General features: G+C 45.9%; 1 protein-coding gene across 8 annotated transcripts in view; it reads right to left on the bottom strand.

Annotated features, from left to right (window-relative positions):
• Positions 1-26948, bottom strand: part of NTM (neurotrimin) — a 943472-nt gene that overhangs the window by 163791 nt on the left and 752733 nt on the right. For all 8 annotated transcript variants that reach the window (XM_078058758.1, XM_078058759.1, XM_078058757.1 and 5 more), the window contains one exon: positions 12633-12865. In XM_078058758.1, coding sequence (XP_077914884.1) covers positions 12633-12865 — 233 coding nt within the window. The remainder of the gene's footprint in view (positions 1-12632; positions 12866-26948) is intronic.

The raw sequence follows: 26948 nt of genomic DNA on the forward strand, positions 1-26948 counted from the left end.
AGTTGGTCCTTTCCGCACAGGGACATTTGGGGCTACAACTCATGCTTTCTCTGCAGCCTGCTCTATAGCACAACCCACACTCAGGTCTCTCGATTCCTTACCTGTGTGTGTTATTCCTTCCATCTGGAGCATGAAGCTCCTCTTTACCTTGCTAAGAAACGCCACCCTATTAAACTTAGCTTAATAGCACCTGGTCTGAGAATCATTTTGATAAAAGTAACAGAAAAGTTCACACTTTCACACTCAAACAAAGTAACACAATAAATGTTGGGGAAAAATAATAATAGTAGATCAAGTTCACTTAATGGAAAACCCTGGTTTTCAACTTTTCATTCATATATGTATCCTACAGATATTCATTGAGTGCCCACTATGTGCCAAACCCTGTTCTAGGCACTTGGATACAACAGTGAACAAGGCAGGCCAAGTCCTGATCCTCACGGAGCTTGTGCTCTCTTGGGGTGAAACAGAGCACAACTCTTAAACATGTAAATATATGCAATGAAATAGATGATCTAAGTCATGAAGGAAACCATACCAGACAGGTCCTAGCTAGTAACTGGGGGAGGTGGGGAGCTCTAAGTCATATAGGTGGTCAGAGAGACCTCTCCTGTACGGTGACCATTGGGAGGAGAGGACCAAGGGACACCTGGCATGGGGTGCCAGTATAGGGAGCTATAAGGCCCAGAGATGGTTGCCCTCTTGAGGATTCTAAGAACATCAAGGAGACAGGTTAACAAAGAGAGAGTTTTAGGAGGGGGGGCCAGAGAGACACCAGGGGCCACACACTGTAGGACATTTTAGGCCACAATAAGGACTGTGGATTCTACCATGAGTTGCTAAGCAACTGGGGTGGGGAGGGGCAGATCAAAGGGATGACAGAATCTGTAAAGATGCCAGCAGGGCCATGCTTCCTCTGGATGCTTTAGAGGAGAACCTGTTCTTCACCTCTTCAAGCTTCTGGTGGCTGCTGACATTCCTTGGCTCATAGCCACATCTCTCCAGTTTTCAAGACCAGTGACTCTGACTCTCTCTGGTCCATCTTCACATTGCTTTCTCCTCTGTGTGTGTACCAAATCTCCCTTTACTCCCCCCTTATGAGTATATATGTGGCTATATTTAGGACCTACCTGGCTAATCCAGGATAATCTCCGCATCTCAAACACTTAACTTCCTCAAATCTGCAAAGATTTCATCATATAAGGTGACATTTACAATTCCAAGGATTAGAATCTGATGTATTTGAGTGGTTTTATTCAGCCTACCATAGTCAGTCCCAACACACAATGAATCATTTTGCTTAATGATTTTTTAAAAAAAGAAATTTTACACATCCACTCTTTATCCAACCAGTAGCCCATGAGCCCCTACTAAGTTCCAGACATTGGGGACAGAGTGCAAAAACAGATGGGCCTCTTGCCCTCAGGAGGCTCACAGTCTACTGGCAAAACAGACATAACCAAGTGATCACACAAAAAAATGTCAAATTATAACTGTGCCAAGAAACACAAAGAATAGCACAGCTCTGAATCCTGGGGGAGGGGAGGAACTAATGCAAGACAGGCAGGTCTGAGAAAGCATTCCTAAGGAAGTGACGTTCAAGTTCATGCTTGAAGGATAAACAGGATTCACTGAGTGAAAAGAGGAAGAGAATGCAAGGCAGAAAGGAGGGAACATAGAAAGGGCCCATGACCAGAAAGAACAAGACGAGTGAAATAAAATCAAATGAGCATGGGGAGGCAGGAGCACGGTGCAAACCAGGAGTGGAGAGGATGCTCATCCCAGGGCCCTGCAGGCCTTGATAAAGAACTGGCATGGAGGACATTAGGAAAAGGAAGGGAAAAATGAAGTGGGGGGGGATCGGAGGGAGAGATGAACCATGAGAGACTATGGACTCTGAGAAACAAACAGGGTTTTAGGGGGAGGGGGGAGGGAGGATTGGTTAGCCCGGTGATGGGTATTAAGGAGGGCACATACTCAAGACTGTTGAATCTCAGATCTGTACCTCTGAAACAAATAATGCAATATATGTTAAGAAAGAAAAAAAGAAGAAGAAGAATGTAGCAGGAGGGGAAGAATGAAGGGGGGGGACATCGGAGGGGTAGACGAACCATGAGAGACGATGGACTCTGAAAAACAAACTGAGGGTTCTAGAGGGGAGGGGGGTGGGAGGATGGGTTAGCCTGGTGATGGGTATTGAGGAGGGCACGTTCTGCATGGAGCACTGGGTGTTATGCACAAACAATGAATCATGGAACACTATATCTAAAACTAATGATGTAATGTATGGGGATTAACATAACAATAAAAAAATTTAAAAAAAAAAAGGAGGGCACATACTGCATGGAGCACTGGGTGTTATACGAAAACAATGGATGGTGGATCACCATATCAAAAACTAATGATGTATTGTGTGGTGACTAACATAACAATAAAATTTCAAAAATTAAAAAAAAAAAAAACTGGCTCTCTTAGGTTAAGTCCTTGAGGTCCCATTAGATTCAGGTCTGAAAAGATCACTCTGGCTGTGAATAGAGAAAGCGTGGGTGAAGAGGGTGGGTGTGTGCTGACTAGCGATTTTATTTTCATTTTAATAGCCAGGATCTGAAATGCTAGACCATCCATTTCCAAAGTCTTCTCTTTGTGTGGCCTTCCCATACTCATACCCTCTCTCAAGCCTGGGGAAGCACCTGGGTCTCAGTCCTTGCATTCCAGTGAATGGCTCTGTCCCAGTGGTCCTTCAAACTTTAATTGCTGCCCCCACCCCCATATATATCCTGATGGGAGGGACTGGTCTCCTTCGTCTTTGTATCTATCCAAACCTGTATTTCAGTACTTCACACATGGTGGTCTACATGTGTGTGAAAGGGAAAAAAGAAAACCAAAATGTCTGATCTGCCTTTCTCAGGGGAGGAAGAAAGGACTTGACCAGCTTGGATCCTTAAGTGTGGGGCAGCACTAGCATGACAGCCCCTCTCTTAAGTCCAGTTTCAGAGCACTATGAGACCACCGTAAAACAAGTCCAATCGGAATTGTGAGAACAAAGGGGATGATGGCTAGAGAGCGGAGGAACATCACCAGGCCAGAAGGTCAGAAAACTAGGAAAACTAGAGTTCAAAGGAAGGAACCAGGAGGGGAAAGTGTATATAATCCAGACAGGTTCTTGGGAATGAGGACCCACACCAGCAACAGAACATGGGTGTATCGCTGAAACAGAGGAGTGGGTCTATTTAAAGGAGTCAAAACAAGACAAATGGACAGGAGAGCCTGGCAGCATTTACTACTGATAAACAGTTACAAAAATGAAGGATTTTTAATTAGTAATGGTGTTAGGCATCCTTTTATTTGGTATCTTTCTCCAAACTGGATTATGTGATATATCGAAACATTCCTATAAAGTGCATCAAATCTGAAATAGATTAAACAAGTAGGTCATTCTTCCAGGTACTTATTGTCAACATTCGGACTGGAATTCAGGACTCCTAAATCCTGAAATTTCCTTCTTCCTACTAAGCTATTCAATCCCCAACGGAGCCAACACTGGGTTCATTGTGCAGACTCCCAATTAATCACAGTAGAAAGCACTATTTGCCAAGCGAAAATCCTCTATTTTGAATTCTTAATCCCCCCACCAGCTGAGTTTACCACAAAGACATGAATATATAATTGAGACATAAAGAAAACATGCCACCAAATTAAACTGTCCTAATTTTAAATCAATAAATTCTTTCTCAAATAATGTGAAATGAAGATCTCTCAAAAGAAAAACGTTGTGCTCTGGCAACTCGGGGAGCATTTCACCACTGAGCCTACCTCCAGCAGAAGCCAATTAGATTTTTACCAACATAAGACACTAATTTACAATAGATGATGTTCAGCAGAAATAGAAGTCTTATGATATATGCCAAATGCTGACACCTAAATTAGCCTGGAGACATCTGAAAATCTGAGACTCCTTCATCGGCATGTGGTGGGCTATCGGGTACCAGTGAGAAGGGGCTGCTGGCACGGGTCAGTCTCCCAGTTCCTAAGGGTATGGGCCCCTTCCTGCTCACCGTGATCTTTCCCAGCATCCTTGCTCGCTCTGGTACAATCGCCACGATGGCAGAACAATGAGTCCCAGGGCTGTGTACTCTATTTGCTGATCTACAGGGAAATGTAGCTTAACCTTTACTATGGAAAAAGAATCATTAGTGTGACTGCAATGGTTATGAAACACATATTTTAGGGTTTTAAAAACTGACCTGGTGGAAGAAGAGTCTTTAGCAATCTTCCCCCTTTGCATCTTTACCATACAAGGGACATAGAACCAGTTGGGTTTGGATATATTCTTTCCTTCCAATACTTCCCTCTTCCTACCAAGGTTTTCATTTTCTATTCTACTGATAGACTTCTATATATTTGTCCTTTGCCAGAACAACCTAATGAAACTTTCTTTGAGGAAGAGAAGTGATGTTCTTATAAACATCAAGGAAAACTTAACCCGTTTTGAAAACCTGCAGGACTCTAAGGCCTGCCGCTTCTCATTGTGCTCCTTTCCAAGGCACACAGGCCATCTACTACCTATGTGCAAACTAGCTTTCTGGCCATACACTCGGTGACTTCACCAGAGGAACCCTGTCCTGTGACCACCTTAGTGTCGTCACTCTTCCTCCAACGTATCATGCATCCTCAGAATGCCAACCTTTGTACCTGTCACTCCCGCCAGGATGCCTTCTCTCCAGACCTAAAAATTCCTATTCACTGTTGAAGGGGTTGGTGAAATGTAACCATGCAGTTTTGCCTAGTCTTACAGATAAATTCAATTGCTCCCTTTCGGTATATTAATGGCATTTATATATAGGAGCATCTCAACCCCTGTTACCGTATTAGAGAGCTATTTGTAAGTATATGAATGCCTTCTGCTAGATGGGGTAGGAACTCCATCTGAAACTTTGTGTCCCTAGTGCCTGACTTCAAAATACTGTTCGATGGAATTGAAAGGTTTCAGATGAGATTTCTCAATCCAACAACAGATAGACTGAGAGATACAATCACCCATTTCTCCCCATGCCCTAAAAAAGCTAGGTATTTTAATTTTAGTGAAAAAAACCCACCAAAAAAAAAAAAAAAAAAAGAACCAAACAAAACAAACAAAAAACAGAAGAATTATCAGAGGCTTTTAAGTCTTTTGAGTACCTAAGGGTCCTCTAGCAAAATCCTGGTATTCAGATCCATAGTGCTGGCCTTGCTAACATTTTATACACCACCTACAGGGAAGCCTACTGAAACCTCTAGGGATGTAGTAAGAGGGCTTTTGTAAACATATTCTGGGATTAGTCAGAGCCATACCAGTGGTTTGCGAGGCCATAAAGAGACATCGCGCCATCCTTAATTAAGACTATCTGTTTGAAGTTCCACTTGGATAATCTACAGGGAGTTTCTGATATGGGAATAGAATCTATAGGAATGCATCTTAGAAGGACAACTTATTCAGGATCTGATGTTTGCCCTTCTCCCCCAGACAAAAGGAAAAGAGGTCTTATTTGGAGGCCGTGGGGGTATGCAATACCCGGGAGGAATCAGAGTCACTATGCTATTCCAATCGGAGGTGGCTCAGACTCCCCAGGGAAAACCACCTCAGGGATAAGAATTCTGTGGTCGCTTAAAGACCCTCCTTTGGGAGCCCGAACTGCTAACCTGGAGGGACGCTGCCTGACTCCTGTAAGTGTTTTCGGTGAAGCAATAGGGTTGGGTCACCTGAACTTTCTGCTTCTTTAGAGCCTTAAGTGGTAGGAGGGGGTTGGCCAGGGCCACCCTGTGGTTACTTACTGTTGTGATCAGGAAGCATGGGAAGCAGAGGTCAAGTCTTCCAAACTGCTTATAAAACATGAGGGATCCTCCCAGACACCCCAGAAGGCAGAGAAAATACCATTATTAGACCATTATGTCTTTCATTACAGCAATTTTCTCAGATTCCTTTAGTCTAAGAGACTCTTCAGCCCCTCCATTGTCAGGAACTGCACAGAGAAATTTAAAACTCACCAGTTAGAACTGAAATGCTTCATCTGCATGCTGTCTAAATTCTATAAATCAATTTCAGGTAAAATGCCCTACTTCCTTGTCATTCTCCAGGGTGCTTTGAGGATCACTCTAATTTTGTAGTGGGATTTAATTTCCTGACTTTTTGAAAGTTCTGTCAAATTCAGATGCACTGTCTTACTATCAGACTGAATGTGCATGTTCATCTATTTCTTGAGCGGGGCCGGGAGAGGAAAGATAATTTGGAAAGCAGTTTGGGGTGGCAAATTTGACCTACTGTCACACAGGCTATGGAAACCCGAAGAGCACAGATGTACTCAGAAGGTGACTTCTGCTGAATTAGAACCGGATGGTGACGTTTCCCTCTAGTACAGGCTCAGCAAGCTGTAGCTTGAATGGAAATTAGTTGGTACAAAGGTCTTCTCAACGCTACGGGAGCCTTGCAGCGCTAGGAGGGCACGTTGCTTTCTAGGTGATGTGGCTGCAGAGACAGAAATCTTTGCTCTCAATGTAAGGATTAGAGCACATTATTCCCTTTGATACCTTGTGTTTCAAATTTCCTCTTGTACAGGCTGAGTGGAAGGGGGGGCCTACGGGGTGTAGGTGTCCAGAAATTAAAAGTTATTGTTCCTGTTCCCTTAATCATAATAATAAGTTTAGTTTGACAAGGTCAATTAATTATTCAGGATTGGAAAGCAACACGATTATACAGATCAGGCGGGTAAGAAGAGAGGGCTCAGAACACAAAGACAATAAAAGGTAAATGAAGGGCTGGTACCGCCAAAGCTCCATTGTTTGCAAGTCACCAGGCCACACTGACTATCTCCCTGGCCTAGGCCCTTTCTCTCTGGAATTCCTCTGACACAGGGAATGACAGCAACACCCTGACTTCTTTCTCTCATTCCTGCCCCATTCCAGAGGTATTAGCATCTCCTCCCTTTCATGAGCTTTGGAGCTGTTTGACTCCAAAAGACAGGTAATTAACTATCAAACAATAGCAGGGCTTTTCAGATTAATTCTGCTTAGGAAGAAACTGGAAAACTCATTTACACCAAACAAAAGGGAGGGGGTAATTAAATACTCCAATGACAAAAGAGAGACCTAGATAGAGCCTGGAAAAACCAAAAGCTCTGTTAATTATTATTATTTTTATTATTATTGCTATTACACTAATATCCCTGTTTTAAGAGCACTGTATACGAACATTTGCTATCATGCAAACGTGTCTCTGAGTGAGATTAAAGCCCCTCAGGTATAACACCCAGGACTCTGTGCCTGGATGAGAAGGACATTCGCTAATGTTCTGTGGACCACCAGGAGGCTATGCTCTACCATCACACAAGGGCACTTGCAAGACCATGAGGGCTTTGAGAGGGTTTCCACGTTGCCCTTAATTTAGCAAACTATTCAGTCCCACAAGATGTTTTATACACTCTGAGCTCTCCACAAGACATTGTCTTCCAAAAAGCCATGGAGACAGAGGTATAGCCATTTTAGATACCCTGAAAAGCAGCAGGATCAAGAGGAATAGAGTTAAAATATGCAGCTGGACTCCAGAAGCAGCCACTTATTAATTATACTCACAAAGCAGAACACCCTAAGGTCAAAGGGATGGAAATCATTAGACCCATATTTCAATAAGTCTAAAATGGATCTCTCTCACACTGGCCTAAAAGATTGTGTTCTGGCTGCCTAAGTGGGTGTGAAAATACATGGGTGGTATTTCTTACTTTTCACAAACTCCTTTTGAATGGAGTATTCAAGGCATCCAAAAATTAAGAAGTCCAAGGATCTGAGGTGCGTCATGACGCTGCCACACGATGCTTTAGTGCATGATGTTTTAGAGGAGTTAGTGCCAACTTGTTTCAGAACACTCAGGTAAAATCTCAATGTCCTGGTGTGCTCCCTACCCCCTCCACATCCACATGTAACCAACCTCCAAATTCTATTTTCCTTTGCATACATCTTCAGACTCTGGCCTTTCTTCTCTGCCTTATTAGCTAACAGAAGAACTCTAGCCCTTTATCTTTGTAGTAATCCTCTTGTTTTTAAAAGACTTCTGTCTTTTCTTATTTCCTCCTTGTCTCCAAAACTCCATTCTCTTTTCCATACCACACTTGACCCCTTACGTTAATGAAACTCACTCTTGCTTTTACACGCACTGGCCCATAATGGTACTCACATACAGCAATGCCAAAGGAACTTTCTAAGACGAGAGAATATTCCATTTCTCTCCTGGCTAATAAAGTAGCCACTGGTCATATGTGGCTACGGAAGCACCTGAAATGTAGCTAGTGTGACTGAAGAAGTAAACTTTAAATTTTATTTGGTTTTAGCTCATTTAATTTTCAATAGCCGCTGTGGTGAGTAGGTACCTCACTCGGTTCTCCTGTCCTCTCCCCTTCCCACCACTAGCCCCAGCTGTCTTTTCCCTCTTCCTCCTCCCACACTGCCACTCTCTTTGTCAAAGCTGTCCCTTACTCCTGGCTTGTCTAGAAGACTTGCTCCACGTGGTCACCTGGGCTCAGTGCCTGCAGCCACAAGTCTGCACGTCCCTCCATGTTGACCCTGGACAATACAAATCAGGAGAACTGTCACCTTCTCCTAGCAGGCTGGTCTAACATTCTGGGCCATGGAGACTGAGATCTCTGTGGTTTGACACTCACCCTTACTCTGCCTGGTGGTCCCCATGGCTCCCCTTCTATTGCTCCTCCATCCCTATGCTGCCCACTGCAGGGGTCCTCCTCTGCAGCCCAGGCCAGACTAACCCAGTCCACGTTTCCACATTCCAGCCACTTGACCAGCCCTGCCAGGACCTTCGGAACCCACCCCCACCCCCATCAGCCTGGGGAAGATTTAGGAGAATTTAGGTAGCCCCAGAGCTATCTTTTAAAGAAAAAACACATCTAGAACTTGCCACCAGTGAAAGGCTGTCCTGAGGTTGGAAGGACTGGAGATGATGTGTATAGCTGAAGCTCTGGAAAGCATGAACCAAGGAAAGGCCCCTAGCCCTTCACCTCTGTGCTTGAGCTCAGGGACAGCCTCGTGCTCAGGACCACTGCCACATAAAAAGACCAGTCTGATTTCTGTACCAGTCATTTCTGAATTCTATTAAAATGTATAATCAGAGAACATGCAGGTAAGGGGCCCCACGTCGCAGGTTTTTCCAGGAGTGTCCAGTGGGGGCAGCCCTAGAAGGATTCAGCCAACAGTAGTTACACTTCCAGAAATGAATTCTTGGGCATGACTTGGACTAACATTATAGAAGTCCGTCTGCACACGAATGGGAACTAACTCTTCGAAGGCAGCTTTTTATTCATCTCCGTGTGCTAAGCAGTTGGCCAAAGTACTAGTAGCCAGAGTTGTTTGTCAGTGATTATTCCTCCTATGAAGGACTGAAGCCCCAATAAGTGCATGAACAAAGGGCCGAAGGTCTGATTCTCAGGCAGATGCAAAGGTGGCATCCCAGCTGCTTGCGAGAACTAAAGATACTCCACCACAACCATGGAGAAGATCCAGAACAAAGAACTAGTGGGGGTACAAAGGGTATTTTGATAACAAGAGGAAAGACATAATCTCTCCCTTAAGCAGCTCACATGATACTATGAAAGTGTGATTACCTTCCTTCTGCGTGGGTTTATTTGTATGTAAAGCTGACTACATATGTATAAATACACATACTCGGGGCAGACTATTGGTTCCGTTCTTTCTGCTATTGTGTGTGTGTGCGTGTGTGTGTGCACGCAAGTATATGTCTGTGAGTGTTTAATGATTGTAATACCATTTTGAAAACTTAATATGTCTGACTTTCATTCCAGCAGCGTTGTGTTCAGGGTTGAATAGCAACTTCAACAAAATCCAGACAGTCAGCTCCTGCTAGGGGAATTAGGGTTTATGTTCAGTACAATAAATGATCCCAAGATAAATATATTTCTTTTTTTTTTAAATGCTGGGTGGTGATGTATCATCTTTCCAATACAGAAATGGGGGAGTCTGGCTCTATTTAGTTTGTCTGATTGCTTTTAAGAGGGGGAAAGTTTGGCTCTGAAAAACTACGGTCCACTATTCATTAAAGTGTCAATAATGCTTGGCCCAGGCATATCGACAGCGGATTAGCTTGGACTGAGTCTGTGTACAAGCCCAGTGCCTTTTTTAGCCTAGCTTGTTTCCAGATCAATACACCCATCAGCATTCGAAAATTAGCCCAAGATGAGATTCCAATACTTGAGGTGGTGTGTCATGCTAAGAGGCCACCTAGCCAAGTCACAGATGTAAACACCTAGCTGGGGATTAGACATTTTCCATTAGCTTGGACATGAGCAAAGATTGATGTAGACCCCCTTGCTTCGCCCCTCCCACGTCTCTACCCCCACATGTGCTCCACTTCCCCTCTTGGAGCCTGTGTAAGACCTCTGGACTATAATTCCAGCCATTTGCTTCAGTAAGCATTTATTAAATGTGTACTTTGGATCAGGCACTCTCCCAGGTACTTAGGGCAGGAATGTGTGGGTATGTGGGTGTGTGTGTTGGGAGGGGAGAGCTTAAGAAAAAAAAAATGACAAAAGCATGGTCCTTATTTTCAGGGAGGTTTCAGCATTTTCCACTATACCTTCCATATCCCAGTTCCAGAAAGGTCCTGCTTCCTAAAGTGAGTATCTGTACTAGTGAGCATTTGCTAACTTCTCTTTGTCAGTTCAGGGTATCCTGCTCTCGACAATAAGTGTGTGCAGTTCGGGGCGTGAAAGGAGCAATGGGGACGGCTTCAGAAGCACCCCCTGGTAGAGATTATGGATGTGCCACTGGAGCAGTCCTCAAACTATTTTTCAGTCAACTATCCACCATAAAAAAATGTATTTCGATTGATTGATTGATTGATTGATATTTTTATTTTTTTAAGTAGGCCCCATGCCTGGCATGGAGCCCAATGTGGGGCTTGAAGTCACGACGTTGAGATTAAGACCTGAACTGAGACTGAGTCGGACTGACTGACCCACCAGGCCCCCTCAAAAATGTATTTTACATCAAAAACTTACACACCCTGAAACAAAAGTCTTATGGAATGATACTTATTCTGCTGTTTGTAATATGCTGATACCTTCTATGCAATCCCATCTCCTTTAAAGAGTGTTGTTTGTATCCAGCAGTTTGAAAAATATTCATTTATAGAACCAATTAATAGAAAAAGCCATCATAATTTCAGAGGAGTGAGAAAAAGAAATAAGAACCACACGGTGTGGCCAAGCTCTGGCCCAGCACTGAGGGGCTCAGATGTCCCTGTGGTCCCTGCTCAGAGCGAGGGCCACAGTTCCCTTGCTGTGGTGTGTCTCATCCCCGCTCACCTCGTCTCACCCTTCCCCAGCCTTCCTTCTCCAGCCACTTTCCTGCCCTTGTTTCTCTAGCCAAGCATCTGACAACCCCATCCCTTTTCCTTGGCTGCCCTGACAAGGAGGGGTGGCCGAAGGAGCCTCCGCTGGAGGAGCTTCCTGCCCTAGATACCATTCAGCTGGATGAAGGGAACTGGGAATCAGGCTGGGAAAGAGACCCCAGGAGAGGAGCCAGGCTCCACTCGCTACCCCGGGCTTAAGCTTCTGAGATAATAAAATGAGGTATTTGGTCCACTGTAAAAGAATTTTAAAAAGCTAAAAAGTAGTATCAGTATTAAAAAAATATTGATGGCCAACACTTAGACAGCTCTGTAGGAGCCAGGCCGGCTTCTAAGTGTCATGTAAAATTTAGCAAGCTCGTCACATCAGTGACTCCGTTTTACAGAAGGAAACCCTGAAGCCCAGTCAGTAACTTGATCCAGGTCTCACAGCCCGAATGCGGCCAAGTCTGGTTCTGGGCTCTTCCTCCCTAATTAGGAACTGTCCACCATGGTAAAGTGTTGTTTGAATGTCCTGGGGCCAGTTCTGCTTCGCGGGGAACAGGCTAGCACCATCCCCAGGGCCTGTGAAACATGGACAGGGCAGAACAAAGGGAGACGCAAAACCAAAACCAATACACAGGCCTCAAAAGCTGGGGGTGGGGGATGCAGAAAGAGGGGGCAGGAACTTGGGGTGCCACCAAACACGGAGAATCAGACGCAGGTTATTAAAAGGGAGAAGTGGCATCCGAAACCCAGGGCTGGGAGATGAGAGACGCACGCAAGCTGGAGATAGTGCGGGTGGCTGTGAAGGGCGTGTCCCAGGTGGGCGTTTAGAGCATCTGTGACGGGCTCTGCTTTCTTTGAAGGCTGTGGGAGGGTATGGCGTGTGTGTAGTGCTGGAAAAGCTAAAACACGGGTCTTAAAATAAAACAAGCTTAGAACTGGATGGAACCTAAAAAAAAAAAATCTTAAGAGGAGAAAAAAGCCAAGGAAAGCAATAATTAGAAGATAATTTTCTGAGAAAATATATTATTGGAACAAAAACAAAACAAAAAAAATCCTAGTCCTATTCAACAGGAAAACTTATTTCAAAATTCAGCTTCTAACAGCAAAATGACAATTAGTTGTCTTGTTGTCCTGGCCGGATGGACAAACAGAACTCATCTCTGCTGAGGATCACAGGAAAAGTGTTCGACACGGGCTCTCCCAGCCACCCGCCCAGACCGTCCAGCCAAGCCCCGCCTACCTTGCACAATGAGGTGGACCCTCGAGGTCTTTGGGTGGTTGTCCGTCTGCACAGAGCAGGTATACGGGCCCTCGTCATACACATCCACGTTCTGGATCTCGATGCTGTACTGGGTTTGGGTGTTGCTCAGGAGGACCACGCGTGGGTCCAGGCACCACTTGTCATTCCCAGCGTAGAGGATGGTGCTGCGGTTTAGCCAGGCCACCCGGGTGACCCGGTTGTCAATCGTGCACCTGGAGGGAAAACAAGATGAGTTAAGTCCAGGAACCAGAGAGGAAGTGGGGACCATCAGAATCAGGTCTTCTTGGCAACGCTAGTTTGACTTGTCACCATGCCCTGCCCTCACACTCCCTCCACCAGCCCCAATGTACACACATACATTTCCTGTTTGATTGTCATGTGTGGCACTTTCTGGAACTGGGCAGCAGAAATCTTGTGGGATTAGAGCCTCAGAGCTTTGGCTATCTGAGACTTCTGGGTCCTGAGCAGTTCAGTGCCCCTGAAACCACCTGAGCAAAGGACTACTCCCATCGTCATAACTATTCAATAGTTATAACTGGAGGCATCTTTCAGACCCAGAATGGCTAGACCCTCAGAGCACCATCAGTTCCCCCTTTGCACGAGCATTCCCATCCTCGTATTTGGGGAGTACTAAGTCATCCAGTACTTATAACAGCCCTATGAGCAAGGTTCTGTTGGTTAAAGGAACAGAAGAACAAAGAAACTAAATATTTCTCCCAAGCCACACAGATAATATGTGCTAGATCAGAGAGACCCAGATTTTAACTACTAAACATTATCTCAGAATAGCGAATTCTAACAGAAGGCTTCTGAAGTCAAAACTAAATATGGACCACCACCATTGCTATTTATCTTCATTATACCCGGGGGCAGAAATGTTCAATTACTGAGAGACTAAAGGCATTTTCCAAAATCTCAAAACTGTTTGCACGTGTAAAAATAGATTTTGTCTTTTTTATTTTTGCATCTGGAGTCCCCAAATTGTGGAAGCTCCCTTCTCTTTCCTTACACTTTCAAATCTCCCAGCTTCTCTCGCCAAGTCCTAATCACATCTCTGTCTGTATTCATTTCCCTCTCTCAATACACCAAATATGTTCTATGGCCTCAGGCGAAATTCACAAACAGTGTCCTGATCCTAACTATAATGCTGGAAATAGCAATGTAGCTCAGTATGTATAACGATGCCTCAAATTTATACATTCTTTTGCAGTGTACAAAATGCTTTCACATCCACACTGTCTCTTTTGATTCTTGCGGCAAATCTGTGAAGTAGATGATCTTACCCATTCTCTACTTTAAAGATCAGGACTCCACCATTTGGAATTGTCTGGTGACTGGGAAGTGACAGATATCTCAGCCAGGACATCTGTCTAATTCCCGGTCCCGTGCGCTCCTCAGAATGTGCAAAGGGGGATTTTTCAGTGGGAGGGATGACTGACCCTGCTGAGTTCTCAAAATGGTTTGTGACCATAAAAAACATAAGAACTGCCGCTGAGCACACCAGCTTCCCCCGGGCGGTCCCTCTCGAGATGAGATATCCTGTATCGTGCCTTCCTTCCGCTTGTACTTGTGTAAATGTCACAGGATCACTGCAGGGCCACTCAGGCACAGGTGGGGAGCCCTGCTGAGAATGCCTGTAGGGAAAGCTGCTCCACCAGAAACACCTTTGCTCTGGTGTCCAGCAAGTTCTGTGCTGTTCATTGTGTTTCCCGGACAATGCAGGATGGAAATGACTTTACTAGGGAAAGATCAAGGGAATGGGCCACTTGCATCAGAATTGCATGAGGGGTTTGTTATAGGTGTTTAGTCTCACCTCCTATCTTACTGATTTAGTCTTTGGGTATCCAGAAATAAGAATTTCTAACAATAGCCCAGTTGGGTCATAGACCTACCAAAGTTTGAAAAACACTGGTGCAGAGCTGTGTGTCTGGGATCAGCTACATAATTTGGGGGGCTCAGTATATAATGAAAAGGCAGAGCTCATTGTTCATGAATTGTTAAGAATTTCAAGATATTGAAAGGAGAGCATTTAACCATGTGCAGGATCCTTCTGAGTGCAGGGCTCTGTGTGAAAAAATACATACTCTGAGCGGATCTTGGACTTTATTGTGCTTAACGCTTCTTGGGAATCTTATTAAGATGAATGCACTGATTTGGTAGGTCTGGGGTGGGTCCTGAGAGTCTGCACTTGTAGTAGGCTCTCAAGTGACGCCAATGTTGCCGACTCTAGACCATTCCTTGAGTAACATAAATCTAGAGGTGAAACATATGAACCTTAAGGGTGGGGAAGCACTGAGCTAGCACCTCACTATGTGGAAGTGTGGTCAGAAAACCAGCAGATCACCATCCTATGGTAGCCTGGTAGAAATGAAGAAACTCTGGCCCCATCTCAGATGCAATGAATTAGAATGTGCATTTTAATAGTATCTCTAGGTAACTAGAGTACACGCAAAGTTTGGGCTGGTCTAGAATGTACTTCAAGACTGCCTCTGGCTTTGATGACAATACCCAGAATATTCTGAGAGTGAATGAGAGTAGAGAAGTACAGCCAACAGAGGAAGCACCTGATGCCATTCCTTCCCTTAGGTTCCTCACAGACTTCCCTAATGTTCCTCCTCTCAGGCTGCCTCACCTGGAATGTGGACTTGGAACCACAGTGGTTTGAAATCCCTGAAGAACAACACACTCCAGAGCATACTTTACTAGTAACACATTGGTAAATGTTATTTGTCTTAATTACCTTAAGGGTGGTCCCTGCTCTAAATTGTACTTGGGGGATACCTGGGTGGCTCAGTTGGTTGAGCACCCGACTCTTGATTTTGGCTCAGGTCATGATCTCAGGGTCGTGAGATCGAGCCCTACTTCAGGCTCTGCGCTGAGCGCGGAGCCTGTTTAAGATTCTTTCTCTTCCTCTGCTTGGCCCCTCCCCACTCTCCCCCACTTGCTCTCACTCTCTCTCTCCCTCTCTCTAAAATAAATAAATAAATAAATCCTTAAAAAATAAATTTTGCTTGGATCCCAGCAGAGAAACTATGAAATTCATATTCATGGCTAATGTTTATTGAACACATCTTATTGTATGCTTGGTGCTACACAAGCCTATTATACAGATTACATTACCATCTCAAAAATGTGGGTTCACTTATTAATGCCAGTCTACAGATGGGAGTTAAATCAAGTTAAAAAATATCCAAATTGAAAAAAATACCCAAATTGATTAGATCACTGTGATATTAAGTTGCAGAGTCAGGATTCAGATCCAGCTTTATTTTGTTTCAAATTCAGTGTTTTTGAATGTCCTTATAAGCCCTCCCCAACGGCCTCCAACATTTAAATTCAGTGTGCGTCAGAATCATCTGGAAGCCCTGATAAAGTATGGATTGCTGGCCCCTCCCTGATCTGGAGACCACATCCTGAAATCCATTAATTTAGACATCTGGTTTCTGGTGAAATGAGAGCTACAGAGCGAGCGGGCACTAGAAAATGACCCTTGTTTGAAATAGTTTTCCATTACTTTACGGGAGAGAACTTCCTTGTAACTGGAATGTTTTGGGAAGCCAGAGCTGAAGCCCAGCTATGTGCTCCCCCAGCAGCTAAAAAGGAACCAGACACCAGGGGAATGGCCAGCCGTGGTGCAGGAAGTTCTGATCAACACCCTCTACAAGGCTTGAATAATTGTTTTTGATGCCCACGGTGGGGGCATCTCAGCCCCTTGATGAATCCGAGAGGACTGTCCTGGGCTTCCTGTGAGTGTCTAATTACTGGGAACTGACTGCAACAAAGTAGTCTCAATGCTCTGCGCCATGCTTCCAGGGCCAAAGATGTTCATTTGCAGATACGCCAACGCTGCGAACGCAGACAATTTCCAACCCGGTTATGCGGCCCCTGTGATATACTACACTGAGAAGCTGGCATAGCTTCAGCTGTGGTTTTGGGCATATCCAAGGTCATGTTTAGATGTCCAAACTGTCACTGCTGGGTATCAGTCTTGCTGAGTCTCCACGGCATTACCGCCGGCTTCTGCAGAGATGGATCACAAAGGTAACTTGGCAGCCAACTACTGTCACCTCCTCATACCTGTCCCCATCTATCTGTCTCATTTATCGAGTTTCCACAACAATGCAGAAGAGACTATTCTCCCAGGTTAAAAAAAAAAAAGTAAAAGCAAGCATAATTGTTCCCTCAGAATGCCCTGGTTGGTGGGGAGTTGGTAGAAGATTGGGGTGGGAAATTCCTTCAACAGGCTCCCTTTTTTGCAGAGATGGCCCTTAACATAATTCTACAAAATCACTCCTCAAACACACCATGGTATTTCAGGTCCTTCAGGAAGGTAATTGACTGTATGATTAAATGGGAAGTAGGGAAGACTTCAAACTCAACTCTCCCTAATCCAGGCAAGTACAGCTGGTGATGGCCACTTGTCATCAGGAAATAGTCACAGGTCAGGACGAGACAGGCCAGCAAGGGGGAAGGAGAGACAGAAAGAGTTGAAAGTGCCCTGCCCAAACCTTGAAATCCTCTCACCATTTTTTTTTTTTTTTAAGATTTATTTATTTATTTGAGAGAGAGAGAGCAAGCCGGGGGATGGGCGGGGGGGGGGGAGAGAATCTCAAGCTGACTCCCCAGTGAGTGTGGAGCCCAACACGGGGTTCAGTCTCATGACCCTGAGATCATGATCTGAGCCGAAATCAAGAGTGGGATGCTCAACCGACTGAGCCACCCACGTGCCGCGCCTCTCACCTTTTTCCGGAATTCTTGGAGATACACTAAGCTCCCAATCCAAGCATCCTCTCCACCCATACTGCCAGACATACAAAGAGAAACAACCTTTGCAGACCTAAGCCTTCTGGATTGAGCCCTGGAACTCCCAATTCCCCAACTCCAAACATCTCTCCACTCTGAAAGCCTCCTGTCCTCCAGGCTCAGTGCTGCTCTCGCTTCCATCCTCCAGCCCTCTGGCCAGTGGCCATCAGCCTTCAGCGTTTGTGCGAATGGCCTTCCCTTCCCATCAGGTCTGCGGAACTCCTCCCATGTGTGGTCCCCATGGACAGCCCATGGCCTGACCTACGCAATATCCTGGCAGAATCCAGACAGACAGATAGAGCCTATTAGAGATGCTTGTTTATCATTTCACTGATGAACCGCAGTGCTCTTATCAGTCTGTACGTCTGTCTGCACCCTGCTCCTTGGAGAAATTTCTTCTTAAAGAGAGCAAGCCTGGTCTATTTGAACAGAGATCATCCAGGGTGTGCAGCCTGCATGGATCGGCAATGTATTTTCTTTAATGATGAAAAGGTTCATGTGTAGCTGACCAGAAGAAGACCAGCCACACATGCCCATGCTGGACCTCGCACCTGAGCACAGTGTACAGCAGAGAAAGCTGTCACACCTGTCATTTTCTGCAGCTACACCAATTGTGCCAAAGCTCTAAAAATGCAGCCCTCTATGTCCTTCAACTCTTGCTGATGAATAGTGGCTTTATTATACTTGCTGCATTTATACATTGAGGAATAGGAAAAAATGATTAAGCAAGCCCAGGATGAGGGGCTGCAGAGATAAAACCATAAAGTATGAACTCAGGGCCTCAAGCTACTTTTGGATCTGGAAGGAAATGAGAAAGGGAGGGAGACAGTGAGTGTGTGTCTAGAAATTGGAAGAAAAATAGAGAAAAAGCATCTGCTTGGAAACTTCTAAGGACAGACAAAGAGAGTGTTGAAATAAAGAGGATTATTGAAGAAAGAGAGAAAAATCCAGGCTTGGCCTTTCTTAAACACACCTGCCTATAGATCTGAGGACTATAATGGATCCAGACAGTGGGTAATCCAACCATTCCTTCTATCAAATGGTCCTTTAACTGCTTTTGAAAAGCAATACGTCTCAAGCAACGCTTGAGACTATAGTAAAATAAGAGCTTCCGCCCTTCACAGCACCTGGTCACAATCTCCTCTTATTGCACAGAAATGCTCCAGCTGCCCCTAAATTTGGTTCCTCTGAACATTTCGCTGGTGCCCTGCTCCTCCCTGCAAGCTTCACAGAGAATCATTGCGATGTGGATGGCTGAGAAATACCACCACCCAATCCCATGGAGTTGGCATGGGCATCTTCCAGACCTATTCTTGGGGGGAAACCAACAAACAGACAAAGCATGATGCTTCATCACCGACCTGCTGAAAATTCAGACATCACTAGTACCTTAGCTCTTTATTGCAGAAGGCTTCCCTAGTGGGGTTGCTAATTTTGCCCCTATAGAGTCTAAACTCAGGTTGATATTTATAAAATTGTTTTGGATCATAATGAGACAAAAAACACTAACAACATTCAGTTCACACTGGCCTTGAATCCCTCAACTATGACTGTTTTTGCTTAACATTCAAAAGAAAAACAGATACATGTTAGGAAATCTTTCTTAGTTATGAAGGTGACAAAACTGTCCATACCATGCCTGGGTAGAAGCAGAAGTCTTAGAAGAGAGGGTAAAGGACCAGGGGTAAAACCCAGCTGTGCACATGCTGCCCTGCGAGCTCACACTGCTGGCGGGTCGCTGTGGTCTAAGGGAGGAGGTAGACAGGGGCAAGAGGACAAGTTCTGAACTCAGACTGCTGGAATCAAAGTCCCAGGTCTGGGCTTATTGCCTTTCAATAAGCCCTCTGAACCTCTCTGAGTTTCTTTGCACTCATCTGCAATGGAAATAACATTTTCTCCTGCATGGGGTTAATGAGATTGAATGGAACCATGCATGCAAATGCATTGCTTTGCATGTAGTTGAAACTCCACAAATAATGCGACTCTACAATCTATCGTATATACTGCTTTCCCATCTTCCGTGCATGGATGTTGCTTCACTACTAAAGGGTAAGTTCTTGAAAACAAGGGCCATGCCTTACTTTTCTCATGTGCCCCTACACGACATCCTGTTGAGTACAGAGTAAGCATTCAATAACTATCTGTTGAGGGATTAATTTTTGTTTAAAATCTCTCACCTTCCACAAACTCCTGAGAAGTAAAAGATCACGGAGCCTGTGCCCAGAAGAGCCCCAGGCTGTGAGGGTTAACTACCCTGCCTGCATTTCCAATAAAAAATGCCCACAACTCCAATGATGCCCGCTCACTCTTTGAGGGCATCAAAACAGTGGAGTCTATCACCTCCTACTTCTCTAATCTTGAAGATAACTCCAGAAGGCTTGGCTTTGTGGACCTCTAAGAAGTGTTCTCCATAAGCACACCTATCCATCCGTCCTTCCTGTCCAGGTCAAATAAAGTAGCACCATCTCAAAACAAACTGCTGAGCTAGGTGGGCCATGACTTGTCTGAAATGAATGGCACAACATTTTGATTTGTGCCGGCGGCAAAAACCCAATGCTAACTCAGATGCTAAAGGGGGCTTGGGACTACCCAGTAGGTCATATCACGTTTCTAAGCCACAGCTCCCACAAGCCATTTCCTTACTCAATAGCTGTGTCACACGCATGTAGCAATGTGGGAGATGCGTCATTTTGATCTTGTCATACAACCATGGACAAAAGCAATAGAGCCTTTTTTTTCCCCTAGGTTACCAAAGCCAAACAGCCAGGAGGCTTTTTTTTTTTTTCCTCATTCCTTTTCCTGACATATACAAAATTGTCCAAACATAGAGGAGGGTCCCCTAAACCCCTTGGTAAAAACCAACATTCTCTAGGCGAGGGAGCCCAGAAGTACTGAGGGACAGTTAGTGGAAATTTACCCTGGACTTCATCTGCCATTTGAAACTTGGGCTTCAGCGAATGATCTCCTACAAAGCCCCATCTCACCTTCCACCCCCACTGCTTTAGGCAAGACACGTATCGTGTATTTTGGACTACTTCTTACTGTTACCTGAGCACTCTTCACATGTAGGATTCAGTAACACACTGTATTTGGAATGCCCTTCCTCATTGTGTGTTAGACAAATTCCTCTCCCCTATCAAGGCCAATTTTAAATATTATTTTGTATCCCCACTACCTCTCCTCTGCAAAAATGTTTAATCCCTTATGAATGATCTCTAGACATATTTTTATCCTGGTGTGTATTTCTGTTTATGGTCCATTTTTCCTGTGATAGGTGAAGTCTGGGAGGGCAGGAAGTATATATTTGTTTCTTTATTCCCAGGACTCCTGATTACTTTCAGGACAATTTGGATCTTGTGAGAGTCAGGGTGGCCGTTGAGGTGAGAAGGCACTTGCTAAATACAAGATGGCAGGCACAGCCTTTCAGGCAGAGGGAAGAGCATGAGCAAAGCACATTGGAGCTTTAAAAATTCCTGGCATGTTTGCAGAAGGTTGGAAATTTGGACTCAATGGGGTCTGTGGCTTTGGCAGAAGAGAAAAGTTAGGGGAGATGAGGCCAGTGAGTGTACTGCTATTCTGTGTCCCCTCGATCCACCGCAGACTGACCAATGTGGGTCACATCAATAGGGTCCCCTGTCCTCCAGCTTCCCATTGGATTTGGTTGATGAGAATCAGTGGCAGGAGATGGGGTGGAGGAGGTAGGATAGAGGCTGCCACAGGTGTTCAAAGTCGCTCTGTCAAGGATGACAGCCTGTGGCCAGTGGACCTCTCCACACAGCCCTCACTCTCTGGTGGGAACTGTGACCCCCTCCTTTTTATCCCTTCAGCCCTGCAGGTGTTAATGATGCCCTCCTGTACTAGTCCTGCGGTCCTGACTCCCCCTGCACTTTTCCTACACTTTGGCTCCACCTTGGCAAATATCCACTTTATTAAACTCTCCTCAAATTACTCGATTTGAGCATGCCATCCCTTTTCCCTGCAGGAACCCTGACTTTTGTAGGTAGACTGCGCACTACTCTGTGTGAAAGATTTTTTTTTTTTTTACTTTATCCTGAAGACTAGAAGAACCAGAGAACCAAAGTGAAGAACTTTGCAGTGGCTACCTCAGAAAATTACCAATGGCTATAAAACGCACCAAAATTGATCTTATCTCTTTGTCTTCCAGTGGGTGGCCCTTCCCAGCATGGAAAGAAATGTGATTCTAGGAAATGAATCTGTCTGCAATCTTTTTGCTTCCTTTCTTTGTCTCCTATTCTAGCCCTCACCAGCTGGTCCATGTAAAGCTTGCACCCACGATGGAGCTTCATTCTGAAGAAGTTGGACCCAGACCGGCAAGGTATAAATAGGGAGCACACAACTATTATCCAGTCCAGACAATTTTCACAATGACACTGGGAAAACCAGGACTCGCTCAAGTAAAGTGGGATGAACAATACATATTAGACACGCAGTGCCATGCTGGAAAAAGGATCTGAATTACCCACCTCCTCCCAAACCCAGGATCAGCAGTGGCTAAGAAAGATGTACCAGTCTGGCAGGCCTTGTGCCGCAGAGTCAGCCTCAGGTGAAGTCAGCATGTGGGTCACTCTGGCTCCAACTCTGGGACTAGCTCCAACTCCAACTCCTTGTTGGGACAACTCCAAGTCCCTCTTCCAGGCCTGGATCTTGCCTCCAGCACCCCTCCCATCACTGACGAAGACTGCTTATAGTTCGGGCTTGAACACCCTCAGGATGGGAAGAACCTCATGGCCTAGGAGGCCGAAACCACATCCTAGACCAATGGCAGCTGACGTCTTCCTTCCTGCCAGCGAGTGTGAAGGCGACACCCAGGCAGTTCTGACCAGTCAGCAACAGGTTGCCTTTCTACCTGGTCCTCAGCCCGGAGACTGTGTACACACATGACCCTGTGTCGGGGGGGTGGGGGGGTCGGGGGTGTGCGGAACGAAAGCAATCCAGTTTGAGACCAGAAGAGACAGCCTGCTACCTCCAGCTCCCACAGCACACCAGAAGAAAGAACAGGCCAGCTACTGCTAGAATCCCCAAATGACAAACAGAGCTCCTGGGCTGGAGGCGCCTTCTCTGGTTTCTCACTAAATGACCCTGGCCACACTTTCTTTCCCCGCTGTGTGTCTAGTGACTGCCCAGGGCCCACCTGGGAGCCAGGGGCAGCGGTAAGCAGGCGGGCTTCCTCCCAGGTTACACAGTGCCACCGCCACCACCTGAGAGGCTGGGACAAAGTTGGAACAGAGGAACAGAACCATCTGCTCCGCTTGCCCATCCTCTGCTGGCCTGTGAAGAGAAAGGGTCCCCAGGGTCCAGAAAAACAGTGGCCGCTACAACAAGGAAATGTAAAAATAATTAAGTGGAGAGGAGCTCATTGGACCTCTCCAGATAGCTAATCTATGTGATGCGGTACCTAGGGGGGCAGGACGTATCCCCTAGAAAGACGAAAGCTCCCCGTGGAAGGAACAGCCGTGGCTGAGGCCTCACTGCCCAGGTGGAAGGCCTCACCGTTTGCATATTTTCTGTCAGATTTCTTCATCTGTCCTGTGACAGGTGTCTGTTAGAGGAACTCCCTCTCAGTGGAGTGCCGATCTCCCACACTGGTTTATTGTTCGAGGAGCCTGTGGCCCAGCGTTGGCGCCCTCCCCTCCCCTCTCCCCTTCTCTATCATAAACGGAAGTTGGCTATAGGGAGGCGTGCAGGGGGTGGGGCACCGGGATGCAGGGAGAGGGGCCAATGGGCACTCAGCCAATTTCATCTTTCTCATGTACCAAGGACGGTGGGAAGCCTTAAAAATACCTTTCCTAGGTCAGAAGACCTAGAAAAATGTCTCCCGGGTGTGTTCACCTAAGGGAAGGACATACCCGTTGTTCTGCCTGAATTCCTAGAGGAAAGGGGTCTCTGGGCTCAGGTCCGACCAGGTCTCCAGAGCAGAGATGTGCTAGCCTGTCATGGGGGTCTGAAACATGGTGAGGAAGGGAGGCAGCAAGCAGGGCCTGGGTCCCTGGGTCTTGGATCCTCTGTAATGTCCCCACCTGGGCAGGACATGGCCCAGTGTTCAGTCCAGCTCCCTCGGGTTCCTTTTATTATCTCTGTACCTCTCCAGGTTTCTGTGTGGTTCTTCTTTGAACAGTCCCCATCTGGGGCTCTCTGCAGGGCTGCCTTGAGGCCACAGAGCCCCTTTGCACTCACTCACAGAGCTGGAAGAGTCTGGGAGCGTGTGGACCCCCCGGGGCAGCCGGCAGCAGGCTGGGGAGGAGTGGGGAAGCCGCTCTCTGTACTTGCCAGCATCTCTGCACATCCAACAGAAGCCGCACTCGTGGATATTTGCCTGAAATTGAGCCTCTCCTTGGCTTCTTGCCTTTCTCTGCCCTGCTTCTCCCACTCTCTCAGGGCTTCTCCTGGGAGCACTTCCTTAATAAGTCACTTCAACACAAACTCCCATCTCCAGGGCCTGCTTCTGGGGCTCCAGAACTGAGACAGCCCTATTTGTAATTCTCACAAAGTTTTTGTGATCAGAAGGAGAAACTCTGAAGGAAAGGGCAATGCTCCAGAGGCTGCAAGAAGGTGCTAGAGGGATGCAGACAGCTCTGTATCAGGCACTGGGTGGGCAGCGGGGGGGGGGGGGGGGAGAGTGGGGTGGGCTCCAGAGAGAGGAGGTGGGGCCAGGGAGAGCGGGAAGCCAACAAGAAGCAAGAGGGAGTCAGGGCCATCTAGGGACACTGACACCTAGGTAGGTGTAAGTACTGAAGGCAACAGCTGGTGAGGATTTCAGGTGTGTGGTGGGGGTGGATGGGGGGGGAAGCGTGGTACTGGCGATCTCACAGAGGCAGGAGCCCTGGGCTCGTGCGGAATCACAAATACATCTGCATAAATGGAGAAAAGGTGAGAAGGTGTTCTCCATACGAAGAAAATGGAGTCAAAGATACAAATGTAGGGATCTGAAGGGGTACGTGCACCCCAATGTTTGTAGCAGCAATGTCCACAATAGCCAAACTATGGAAAGAGCCAAGATGTCCATCGACAGATGAATGGATAAAGAAGATGTGGTATATATATACAATGGAATATTATGCAGCCATCAAAAGGAATGAGATCTTGCCATTTGCACCAATGTGGATGGAACTAGAGGGTGTTATGCTGAGCAAAATAAGTCAATCAAAGAAAGACATGTATCATATGATCTCACTGATATGAGGAATTCTTAATCTCAGGAAACAAACTGAGGGTTGCTAGAGTGGTGGGGGGTGGGAGGGATGGGGTGGCTGGGTGATAGACATTGGGGAGGGTATGTGCCATGGTGAGTGCTGTGAATTGTGTAAGACTGTTGAATCACAGACCTGTACCTCTGAAACAAATAATACATTGTAGAAGAAGATAGCAAGAAGGGAAAAATGAAGGGGGAGAAATTGGAGGGGGAGACAAACCATGAGAGATGACGGACTCTGAGAACAAACTGAGAGTTCTAGAGGGGAGGGGGGTAGGGAGATGGGTTAGCCTGGTGATGGGTATTAAAGAGGGCACGTACAGAATGGAGCACTGGGTGTTATACGCGAACAATGAATCATGGAACACTACATCAAAAACTAATGATGTAATGTATGGTGATTAACATAACATAATAAAAAAAAGAAGAAGAAAATGGAGTCTAAAGACAGGAAGGTGGAGACAGGGTCAGATGTTTAGGGTCTGGTCTGATACAAGTAGGGGTCTGTGGGGATGCAGAGGAAGCCAGCATAAGCAGGAAGGCTGCAGTCTGCTTGGAGAGGGCCTAGAGCTGCTATTTAAGGGGTTTGGGGGGGCTGCTGGCATGATGAAAATCACTTTGGGGAGCAATGCCGGAGAGAGAAGACAGTGGATGTGGGGAGCCAGCCACTGCCAGAAACAATGTAAATGCTGAGGTGTCCTCTTCTCAAGAAGATTTTCCCTTCCCAACTACGCTGGGTCTTATTCATGCATCAGATATCTGAACACATGTTCTCTTATGGACGGGATCAAGTTAAACCAGGCTGACGGGAGGGACTGTGTTAAGAGCCATCTGTGAATCACAGGACTCTCCCCCATTCTGTAACCCAAGAATCCTATCCCCAGGCTTACCCTTCTCCTTCTCATTCTTGGCCCTTCATGTCTAGCTGTTACTCCAAAGATGGGGACAAACTGAGGTGTGCAAGAATAGGTTTACTGAATTATCTATCTGACAAATATTCACGGAGCACCTACTAGGGGCCATACATTGTGTTAAGCACTTAATGTGATACCGAGACAAACAAGACAGACACAGACAGACATTCTGCTCATGCAGAAGAGAGGTAAAGAAAACAGATTATCATGAAATGTGAGTCTCGTATGAAAGGATACTACGGGGTGTTAAACAGAAAATAGGTGGGTGTTCAGGAACCTTCTCTCATTTAAGGGGTCAGGGCAAGCCTTGCAGAAGTGGTGCTTTTGCTGAGAACTTTACAAACAAATATAAATTTGGTGCTCGGAAGGACCTGAGAGATGGTCTGCCACCCTATGGGTAAGAGTTTGAAGTTAAATCTATATAATTACTTCATGCATGAGCCTATGGCTAGGCCTATGGCTATTCAAGAATGATCGGGGATAAGAATCTGCATCTCCCAATTCCTTAAACCAAGATAAAAAAAATTAATGATTTCTGGGGTTAGTGGATTCCAAGAGAGAATCTGTAATGAACATCCCAAAAGCCTGACAATGCACTGGGTGTTACTCAGATTTTAACAAGATCTCTACCATCTGGAAGCTGCCATGAATTAGTATATTTTATCTGATATAACCTCAGCTTGCATGTTCATATTTAAGAGAAGCAGTAATCATGCCCAGAGCTTTTGGCCTAATTTCCATGGAGTGGAACTAGCTGGGTCCTTGTTTAATTATCTAATCTCCCGTGACAAGCCTGAGTCCTCAGACTTTGTGTGACTCAGTTTTCGTATGTGTCAAAGGGGGAAAAAATGTGTCTGCCCACTCAACTCTTTTGGTTGTCATGAGGGTCAAAGCAGGTATTTCAGGAAGCATATAAAGGACTCTAAAGAACAGGGAGGTATTAATGATTTTTAAAAATTACAAATCTTCCATGTAAAAATGCAGTTGCCCCCACTGAACCAAATACATGCCTACATCACCCTGCTCAACGTTAAACATTTCGTTATGGTGCTTCCAGGCCTGTGGAGACGCGGTGCTCACTCTTCAGGACAAGGCATACTCCTTACTCTCTGTATTTTTGGAGCTTATGATACAAAGAAGGGAGAAACTGGGAGAAAGTAGGGGAGCTGCACAGGCAGCTGAATGACAAACAGTGGGCACACACTAAAGAACGGGCCCGATTTTAGCCCTGAAAGTACAGCGCTCACCCCGGAACCCGAAGCAGGAAACCCTGCAGAGAGGGTCCTTCACTCTGGCCCATGTCCCAACGCTGGCAGAAAGCCAGGCACTGCCCTCATGGTGAGGCCACAGATGGAGGGGAGGGTGCAG

Source organism: Halichoerus grypus, chromosome 11 (genome assembly GCF_964656455.1).
Source record: "Halichoerus grypus chromosome 11, mHalGry1.hap1.1, whole genome shotgun sequence".
NCBI classification, from domain to species: domain Eukaryota; kingdom Metazoa; phylum Chordata; class Mammalia; order Carnivora; family Phocidae; genus Halichoerus; species Halichoerus grypus.